The sequence below is a fragment of the Apteryx mantelli genome, chromosome 25 (genome assembly GCF_036417845.1).
Source record: "Apteryx mantelli isolate bAptMan1 chromosome 25, bAptMan1.hap1, whole genome shotgun sequence".
NCBI lineage: Eukaryota > Metazoa > Chordata > Aves > Apterygiformes > Apterygidae > Apteryx > Apteryx mantelli.
This window is the reverse complement of record NC_090002.1, coordinates 10,470,123-10,479,973: the sequence shown is the minus strand read 5'-3', so window position 1 is coordinate 10,479,973 and position 9,851 is coordinate 10,470,123. Positions and strand designations below refer to the sequence as shown.

The following is a 9,851-nucleotide window of genomic DNA, read 5'->3' as shown; positions in this document are numbered from 1 at the left end:
TGCAGCCCTTGCGCCCTGCAGCACGGGCACCAGAAAGCACAGCAGCACGGGGGTGTCAGCAGGGGTCTCGCTAAGCGGCGAAGTCCTGGTCCCACGCGCACGTGAGCCCTGGCGCAGGGTCCCCTCGACGTCGGTGGGATAACGTGCTGCCAGCAAAACCTCCCTTTGCACCGCCGAGCGCTGCACGCCGTTAGCGTTTGGGGCAGCTTGGTGCAAGAGATTAAAGGCTGCAGGACTCGACTCCGAATCATTTTTCGTTTCAAGTACAAAAACAAGTGTCGAGCATTGCCAACAATTTTCTGTGTCAAGCAAAAACTGAGAGTTAATGAGTAACTCTGGGTATTAATCAACGCTGGGATTCACAGGAAACTTTAAACCCCCCCAAACCATTGAAACGTTAACTCCGAAACACAGCTTCAGGGTGAGGTCGTCCGGTGTTACATCTATTTCTATTTCCACCACGTTTTGAGAGTCAAATTCACACAGATTTCTGAATCTGGCTGATTCAGCCACTTTGAAATCCCGCTTTTCACAACGTTTTCTTCCCACAAAGTACAAATTGGCGCAACACATTAAAGCACCTGGCAAACAATGAGAAACGAGTACGGTTGTAAGAGTCCAAAATGGAAATGGAATTATGTCGCGAACGGTCGGGCATCACTTAAATAAAGTGAATTAACATGAATGGCAAATAGGGGAGAAGCAAAGGAAAGACAACACGTCATACCGTGTGGATTCAATAACGAGGTGGTAGAATGCAGGTGGACAATTTTTTTAGAGAATTTGGCCCGATTTGCAGATTTATTGGTATAACCACAGCGAGGCTGTCGTGGCCGCCCAAAGCCTCGTTCGCGGCACACATCTTCCTCCGGCGGAGGCAGCGCGGGGAGCAGCGCGGACCTGGGTGCAGGAGGTGACGGTGGGGCGCAGAGCGGGGTCCCATGGCCCTGGCATGGCCGTTGCCGCCGCTCCGGGGCAGGCTCGCCGGCGGCACGAGGTCTGCAATCAGCCAGCAGCTACCTTAACTGCTGCTTATGTGCGCGACCGAGGAAGGAAACCATCCCGGCAACATTTGCCCTCCGGTTCGACTGAGGCACTGAAAGAAAATTCAGCGGCGCCTCCCAAATGCAGAAACCAGAGGAAACGCAGGAGCCCTTCACTGCTGGAAGGACCCGTTTAATTCCACCCGCAGGCCGGGGAAATGAAAGGCCCGTGTGTCACACGCACAAGGGCACCGGGTCTCTGCAGGACACACAAGGCACGTGCACTAGGTGACATCCGCAGCCTTTGATCGAACCAGTTGAGCAGGATATAGGAGAGACAAAATAAAAGAAACAGGGAAGGAGAAGAGGAACGGTGCTGAGAAGAGAAGACGATAAATCGTGTGGGATGAGAGAAGAAAGAAAAAGCAGAGGCAGGCACTGCTGGTCGGCCTGACTTCCCCGGGGCGAGACCCTGCGAGGGTTGCCCGCGCGCTGCCACCCGGGTGATGCCGCGGTGTCACAAAGGGCGTCCCCGTGTCCCCACGTCCCCACGCCCGGCACGCCGCCACCACGGGACCCACTGGGAGGATGCCCTCGCAGGTGGGAGCCCGGCCCGCGCGTCGGGGGCCCCCGCAGGGAGGTCATGGTGGTGGGCGCGGGATGGGGACGCGGCGCCTTCGGCCAGGTCCCCGGAGGCAGCTGCGAGGGATGTTTAATCCGGGGGGGGGTCTGAACCCTTCAGGCTTTCCTGAGCGATGAGGGCAGGCTCCGGGACCCCACCTGGGGGGGTTTTCCCTGGAAGATGCGTGACGGTTCGGGAGGGATCGGCAAGCCCTGAATGCACTGGGATTAAGCGGGGCTCCTAATTCCGGCTCGGTGCAGCAGCAGCGCCACGAGCAGCACTGTGCATCTCGAGCCGGCGCTTCCCGCGGAGGCGACGGTCACGTAGGCAGGTCCCGGGGCGGCTCCGCTCCGCTTGCAGCGTGGTATGCGGCCGTCGCTGGACACTGTCGGCAGCTCGGTGCCGCGGAGCCCGAGCAAGGCTTGCGCGTCTCCAAAGCATCCCGGTGACGCAGCAGTGCGGGCTGCGGAGCGGCTGCGGCCGCGCTGCGCTGGCCGTGCCCTCGCCGTCCCGTCGGGCGGCTGCCGCTCGGCACTGCCGGCGTGTGCGTACTCGCCTCATGTCTTCCGAAGCGAGAAATCGTGGTGCACAGATGCGAATATAACCACCGCTGAGCAAACCTGCGTCCACAGCAGGGGTCCACAGACCCCGCTGAGCTGGCTGTGCTGGCGCAAAGCCTGCTCGCAGGTGTGCCGGCGTCGAAATCCCACCCTTTATCCCCCATGGAGAAGCCGGACTGACATTTGCTGGGACGCTTGAAACGTCCTTGAGGCAGTGACTGCTGAAATGGCCTCGCTGCAGAAGATGATAAGAAATCCTTCTCGTTTTATTTTTTTAAAGGCTAGTTTGTAGCCTCTAGTGCTAGCCAATTTTGAGAAACCCACGTCAGAGGTCCCTGAATTATCTCAACTTAAAAACCAGGCCCTGGAGAACAAGAGAGGGAAGGATGTGCTTGGAGGGAGACAAGGACGTGGTGCATGCTTTTAAAGCAGTTTCATAGCTAGCGGTGGCCATATGCACGAGTACCAAAACCGGAGAGCAGAAATAATTTCTATAATCTCCGGGTGCTCCTGCCTGGAAGAAGACACTGTATTGCAGCGGGCCGCGACCCTGCTTGGAAAGCGGCTGTGGAAGAGCAGCAGATGGGCGACCGTCAGCGTCAGCGTGATCAGCATCGCGCGTCTGCATGGAGCCCAGCTGAGCAGAGACACTTGTCCCAAGCTCGGGGACCTCCTTCTGTCCCCCGTGCTCCTGGCAGGCCAAGAGATCGAGCCTGCCTGCTGCAAACTCCCCCAGATATGAAGACTGTGCTTAGGCAAATGCCCTGCTCCCTGACAGCGTGAGCAGACTTGGGTTTCAGATGGGACAAAAAGCTTCTGCAACGGGGCCTTGCAAGCATCTGGCACTGAGCGTGTCTGGGAAACAAGTGACGAAGAGAAAAGGTAAATCGGGGCATTCTGGTCGTTTCCCTGCAAGGCTTTAGGGAGATTTCTATAAGCAATTTCCTGGCGTCCCCTGTGTAATAGGTTTAGGAGCCAGTGTTCAGAGCCAGATAGAAAGAACAGAAATAGAGTGACAAATAAGCCGGAAACCAGGAAACCTCTTTCCATGGTTAAAAATAAAGCGAGGCAGCAGTGAGTTTATTTAGGACACCCAAGAGTAAATCGGATAATTGCTGGAGAAGCGCCAGTTTCCACTGGCAATCCTAAGGCGCAGAGGTGTCATCATCAATGAAAACAAGATAACTGAGTCACGGTTAGATAACAACGGAAAAATGCCTTTTCAGTCAGGCGTAGCCTTTGAGCAGGCATCAGTGACAACGTCAGACCTGCGCGTGTTGTGGTGGCTACCGTAGAGGAACCGACGGTGAGTCGCTCCGTCCAAGTAACGCCGGAGCCCAGCGGTCCGGCAACGCAGGAGGATGCCGGGGATGGCTCAGAGGGAATGAACACGGGCACCATGCCCTCTTGCAAAGGGTTCGTGCAAATGCACGGACAAGACGAATGGTGTCTGTGGCACTTGGTGTGTGCTGGTGATGAGACTGGCATTGGAGCGAGACTTGAAGAAACATGTCTCCACTGGTTATAAGGAAGAGCTTGCCCCACAAGGCTCAACCAGCCTGGTTTTCCCATCAGCTTTTTTTTGGGGGGGGGGGAGAAGCCACTTAGAGATATGTCAAGAGCGATTAGTGCAGAAATGCACGGCCCAGGATGGCGTTAGGGAGCTGCAGAGGGATCGAGAAGCTGCTGAGCTGATACATCAAGATGATTTTGCAAAGGATGGTGTTATGTTTCTGCCATTGCTGATATTTTCCATTGCATCTTGTGGATCAGACGAGGTTAAACCATTTCCATGTCTGATTTGCCGTGTCTGTTTTTTGGTGAAGACTTCACATAGGTTTGGGAGGAACATATATTATTATTATTTCTAGCTATTGTTATTTGTATTATATTTGAGAGGCTGATCTGGGACCAGGACTCCACTGTGCCAAACACAGAACAAGACGTGATTAAAGGATGAGCCTAGGAGCGGTCACACAGAAGAGGGGACCATCAGAAATCTGGTAGTGCTTTATATTCACTTTGCACTGTGATAAAAAAAAAAAACACATAAAATACAAGTCAAGCAGGAATCAAGCTCTTCAAGTCCAGCTGTGTGCATTCCCTTAGTGCATTTTGTTTTCTTCGTCTTCATTACGATCGAGGAGACACTTCCATATTTCAAGGAGGTCATTTGATTTAAAACTTTCTCTGTAAGTAGCGCCGCCTTAGACTTTTAGCTAAAGAAAGGTAAGTATCCAGCTTCCCAGCGTTTACACTGTGTGTTGACCATCCTGGCGAGCCGGCGGAGCAGCCTGGCCGCCCCGTACGCACTCCTGGCTTCTTCAGCTTGCTGCTTTCTGTGCCCCAGCGCAGGGCTCTTGTGCCGGGCTCTAAATGGTGAAGGAGGGGGTGAAGTTTGGGGGGAGTTTCACTGTATTTGGCTGACTTTTTTGCTTTGCAGGTGACTAGACCCGCAACGTCGGAGGCCCCTGGCAAAGACCACGAGAGACCCCAAGCGGGGGGAAAAGCCCAGGCTTTGCAGGAGGTCCCCAGCAGCCCACCGAGCCCGCTGCCCCCAGTGCATTTCCGCCAGGGCCACCAGCCTTTAGCCTCGCTGCTGGTGCCTGTGGTCGCCCACCCCAGGGGTTGTGCACCGGCCCCGCTCCGCTTCCTCTTCTACCGGCCGAGCTGCCCCAACTCGTACTGCCCCTTCTACACCGCCCAGAAGCCCACCTGCGGCTACCGCTACCACCGCGACACCGACCACACCAGGAAGGTGATGGACGTGCCGAGCGCCAACCTGGTGAAATGGAGACCCGTCCCGGGCACGAAACCGCCGCTGATGGCAATAAACCCAGAGCAATGAAACTGGCAACTGGTGTGACTTGGGCTTCTCGTCCCGGCGCCTGGGTTGTGACCAGCAATGAGCGTGCGAGTCAAGGAGCGGGTGGTTTGGTCACGTCGCTCCGTCCACCAGAGAAACGTGCTGGGCCAATTTGGTTGTAAAAATCCAGCCAGAAGAGTGGCCTTAGCTTGCCAAGTCAAACCCGGGGGGTTTCTCTGGCTCCTTTGGCTGAGCCTAAGTTTAGCCAAAAGAAACCAAAGAACACCTTCCTTCACGAGGCTTTTCCAGACACAGGCAAAGTATTGCTCGTAGGGAATGAAAAAACACATTTCACTTGTGGTACTGGAAAACCGAGTTAGTGATTGGGGCCGAAATTCGCCTGCTGCATTGCCTGCTCTGGAGAACTGAATGTGCTGCTAGAAAACACTTCCTGCTGCTCCTGGTGAGCTTGTGTCCACCTTTAGTACACAACCTTTCCTCTGTTAATGCATGTCTAAGTATTACAAACCCTTTCTGTGCTTTAGTACAAGACATCCCCGAAGTATCCCGTTTTGGCAGGTGGCTGGGTAGGTCAGAACCGAGCGCCTGAGCTAAAGGTGCACCGTGCTCGGAGGTGCTGTGAGCAGCAGGGAGTTCACGTGCCCACAGATGCCGGCAAACGCGGCATCAGTACATCCGGTTAAAGCTCCTGGAGCTAATCCCATTTTCATGACTTGTGTAATGCCACCTGTTTTAGCAGAGTTATGCTTAACTTTCTTCAGTGCAGAAGCAATACTGAGCTCTTCAACACAAAAAAGCCAGGCTGCTTGTCTTGAAGCTGTGAGATATAGAGCTACGAGCACTGTGCGACAGCCTCCCTGCTGGTAGAAATCCCGTAACTGCACTGATTTCATCACTGGGCGAGGATCTGGCCATGCCACTTTCTTAGCATATGCTTTTTTATCCCCCAGCCCTTCTCCAAATGCTGTGCTTCTGGGTAAAAACATCACTGCTTTCATCCGTATTCACACGGAGAACTTCAGCCAGAATAAGACTAAGGAAGACGAGAAAGACACCGACAGGACAGAGACTTCTGAGTGTTTTACTCTCTTTCTTCGTGGTCTGATTTTAGTGCAGAAGTTATGCCCACACGATGGCAGACAAAGCCATAAATGAAGGGGATTAGGAGCTTACAGCGTCATGGAGAGAAGCCACCCTCCCGATCCCCGCCGGGGCTGTAATCCGCAAGACTTTCCCATTTTACCTCCTTCCCTATTTTAACCCTGAACTCTTGATGCCCTTGGTAGGAGCCCATCACCACCCCATTCCTCATTGGCGGAGGAAGGATTTGCCGGCTACTTAAACGGCAGGGCCTCTTCTGAAGGGGGGGTTTGTGCTTTAAAATTTGCCTTGGGAGAAGGGTCTTTTGTGCCGGTCGCCCCCGACACCGACCTGGGACAGCTCGTGCACAAGCTGCTTTGTTTTTTTCCCCGATACCTGCAACGCTGGGGACGCTTGGACTTTAAAGGCAAGAAGTAGAATTAAAAAAAAGTCCCTAAGCTTCAGAAAACATCCACAGAATTTCCTGTTTTGCTGAAAAGCGACCGGCACTTTGTGTGGAAATGGGGAACATGGACGGGAAAGCGGTGGAGGAGCTGAGCACTACCGAATGCCACCAGTGGTACAAGAAGTTCATGACGGAGTGTCCCTCCGGCCAGCTCACACTCTACGAGTTCAAACAGTTTTTTGGCTTGAAAAACCTGAGTCCGGCAGCGAACAAATACGTTGAGCAAATGTTTGAGACGTTTGACTTCAACAAGGTAAATATTGTCCTTCCTGCTCGGTCTGCACCTGGATTGCATGTGCTCTGCTCTGCGTACGGGATTGCAGGTGCTATATTTGGGTGTATAAATGTCTATCTAAATATATACAGTCTGATTCTCCATTGCCTCCTAATGTAATATTAGTTATTTAATGTGGAAAATTGGTGTAAAACCATAATCAACAAAAATTCTTCACTTGCTGACTGTTCAGCAACATTTGGTGTTTCCTCTGTCTTTTCACACAGAACAGCTATACAGTTTCAAAAATAATAGTCAACACCATGGCACTTCTACACGCACAACTGTGCGTGTGTGCAGAACACAAAAGCCAGCTATGACAAAGGAGGAACAGGGGAACAGACCTCTCGCGGTATTTCCCTTTAATTTAAACTGTGGGTTTTTATCCGATAGTCCCTAACCCCCTTAAAACAAAGCGTCCTTTAATCCCTAACTACCGGGTGTCAGGACAGTAAGGAAGGAGCGAGCACACGGCGCGAGGGAACAAGTGCTGCATTCACGTGGCAGCGCCGGGCTCCCGGCCGCTCGCTGCGGCATGACCTGCCGCTCCGGGACACACGGAGCTGGTTTTCCTATTGTTTGAAATTACAAATGGATCCCGGGTTCATTGATTTTCGCATATGTGCTCAGCACCGAGCAGTGAGAGCCGGGGCTCTGCTTTGGGGGCGGCTGGCGTAGGTGCGCGGCGCCGCATGCACCGGGAACCCTCCGTGCAAAGCGACAGGGCTCGGGAAGGGCCAGGGCTCGCTTGATGTCCCGCTTAATGGGTATGCCACGAGTTTAAAAAGAGATAAAACGACAGGTACCGGTGCCTAAATACACAGAACACTGGTGCCAAGCCACAGGGAGAAAAATTCACTAAACAAACGTCTGCTTCCTTCTAGGTTAAGAGTAAAGGGTAGATTTTGCAAAACAAGCCTGAATGAGTCAGGGGCTTAACTCCCACTGAAAATAATACAATTTAGGCCCTAAATCCATCAGGTGCTTTTGTCTGTGTCTAAGGCTTTACTTATGCTGCTGCCCCACATTTGAACGTGCGCCTGGCAGAAGAGCGGGTGCTCGGGAGATCCCAGCTGCAAGCGGGGCTTAGCAGCTATTTATGGCTAATCTGGGGATAAAGCAGATGATCTTTGCTGTAATCGGCCCTGCAGTGCGGTGGGCTTGTTCGGTGACAAAACATGGGCTTATTCTCCCCAGAAGACTCACCGTGGCTTTGCAGGACATGCCTTTTCCCAGGCGCAATGCTCTGCAGCTGGCACCGCGTGTGTTTGCAAGCTTCAGGGTTTGGAGGCAGCCCATTCACATCGGTGCTGCAATCCCGGCTGGAGATGCAAGCAAGGACGGGCTGGGAGGAAAGGAGAGCTCTCACCTGGGATATATCGGCTTTAATGGGATGCATGGTGGGGCCTCACACCTGGTGCCTCCAGGGATTAAAGCCTTCCGGGGGGTCTCCCAAAAGTGATGGGGAAAATCATTTGCTGCTTGACTCTTTCCTTCTAACCTAATCTGGTTTCCACCCTTCTGCTTTCAGGACGGCTACATCAATTTCATGGAGTACGTGGCCGCCCTGAGCCTGGTGCTGAAAGGGAAGGTGGACCAGAAGCTGAGGTGGTACTTCAAGCTCTACGATGTGGATGGGAACGGCTGCATCGACAGGGGAGAACTACTAAATATCATCAAAGTGAGTGGTCCCGGCTGTTAGGTCGTCACAGGAACGCTCAGGCCAGGCTGGATGCCTTTGCCCTTCCTGCTCTGGCATGCAACCACCCCTTTTATTCCCGTTGCAGGTTGTTTAATTACATCCCCTTAAATCCGGGTTGAGATAAGCATTTGAATTTAAGCTAAGGATTTTCGGAGCTGAATGACTCCTGAATTATCCCAGTAGGCCACTTAATCTTTTAATGCATTTATTGCATTTTTAAGTGGTTTTAATCCCCAGTTTTTAAAATGGGTTTCTTTGTTCCTTTCAGAACCTAACTGCTTGCAAAAAAGCTTGGCTTCCGATGCCATATCACTTAGACACCTGCACTGATAAGTATATAAGTGTATATAACATGTTCACTGATTGTTCTGCATGTCCTTTTCCTCCAGGCTATTCGCGCTATCAACCGGTGCACCGAGACGATGACAGCCGAGGAATTCACCAACATGGTGTTTGATAAAATTGATATCAACGGAGATGGTGAGGGACCTTTTTTTATGCAATGCCAAGTGCTGCTCTCACCTTCGCCCTCGCCCGCGGTTCGGTCTGCCGTATGGGTTGCGGCTGCGGGGATGTCCCCAGCGCAGCCGGTGGGAGGCGGCTCCCCGGGCAGGACACCCGGTTTGGCTCTTCTCCCAGGGGCAGCGTGGGGTCGGTGCGCACTTCAGCTGCAACGGCTTGGGGCTGGTTTGGTACCTAGACCTGGAACCGCAGCGGGGCCCCATGCTACGGTCCCCGTGCATAACCCCGGTCTCACGGCCCCTTCTCGCAGGCGAGCTCTCGCTGGAGGAGTTCATGGAGGGCGTACAGAAGGACGAGGTGCTGCTCGACATCCTCACCCGCAGCCTGGACCTGACCCACATCGTCCAGCTGATCCAGAACGACGGGAACATCCCGCAGAGCCCGGAGCAGGCGGAGGCAGCTGCTGAATAGGCTCCCGGGACACGCGCACTTCATCTCTGCTTTTTTCCCCTGTTATTAAAAAGAAACATGTCGTGGTCGCGCGAGCTGCCCCAGCCCCAGTGTGATAAGGCACTAGAGCATCCCGCTAGCGCGGGATCATGATCTCCATGATCCCCTCCGGAGGTGTCGCTCCTGGGGCCGGTGCGGCTCAGGAGGAGCCCAATGCACACTGGACCCTGGTCTGGGTCCAGAGACGAGAGATTTCCTCGAGGAAGAGGGAGCTGCCACGGTGGCTCCACGCTCCAGAAATGCACAACAGCCCTGGGGCTGGCTCGCAGGGGACCTCAACAAGTGTCATGTTTCGGGAAGTTTTTCCAGATATTAGTGACGCTTTCTCCTTCGGAGAAGAATAAAACGTGTACACCCTGAAAAGC

General features: G+C 53.5%; 2 protein-coding genes across 2 annotated transcripts; both read left to right on the top strand.

Moving 5' to 3' along the window:
* Nucleotides 1-3,564: 3,564 nt before the first annotated feature.
* On the top strand, nt 3,565-5,013 carry CIMIP3 (ciliary microtubule inner protein 3). Its single transcript, XM_067310445.1, has 2 exons — nt 3,565-3,627; nt 4,609-5,013. Exons 1-2 carry the CDS (start codon nt 3,565-3,567, stop codon nt 5,011-5,013), a joined length of 468 nt encoding a protein of 155 aa, XP_067166546.1.
* A 1,580-nt stretch (nt 5,014-6,593) lies between these two features.
* Nucleotides 6,594-9,447, top strand: GUCA1A (guanylate cyclase activator 1A). Its single transcript, XM_067310600.1, has 4 exons — nt 6,594-6,791; nt 8,344-8,493; nt 8,904-8,994; nt 9,287-9,447. The coding sequence occupies exons 1-4, from the start codon at nt 6,594-6,596 to the stop codon at nt 9,445-9,447; spliced, it is 600 nt and encodes a 199-aa protein (XP_067166701.1).
* The last annotated feature ends 404 nt before the right edge of the window (nt 9,448-9,851 follow it).

What these genes read in the sequence shown, in the direction of transcription:
- GUCA1A (XM_067310600.1), top strand. Translation starts at nt 6,594, where the DNA reads ATGGGGAACATGGACGGGAAAGCGGTGGAGGAGCTGAGCACTACCGAA. An exon ending in AGACGTTTGACTTCAACAAG is followed by an intron (nt 6,792 to 8,343) that starts GTAAATATTGTC and finishes TTCTGCTTTCAG; the next exon opens with GACGGCTACATCAATTTCAT. An exon ending in AATTGATATCAACGGAGATG is followed by an intron (nt 8,995 to 9,286) that starts GTGAGGGACCTT and finishes CCCTTCTCGCAG; the next exon opens with GCGAGCTCTCGCTGGAGGAG.
- CIMIP3 (XM_067310445.1), top strand. Translation starts at nt 3,565, where the DNA reads ATGCCCTCTTGCAAAGGGTTCGTGCAAATGCACGGACAAGACGAATGG. An exon ending in AATGGTGTCTGTGGCACTTG is followed by an intron (nt 3,628 to 4,608) that starts GTGTGTGCTGGT and finishes TTTGCTTTGCAG; the next exon opens with GTGACTAGACCCGCAACGTC.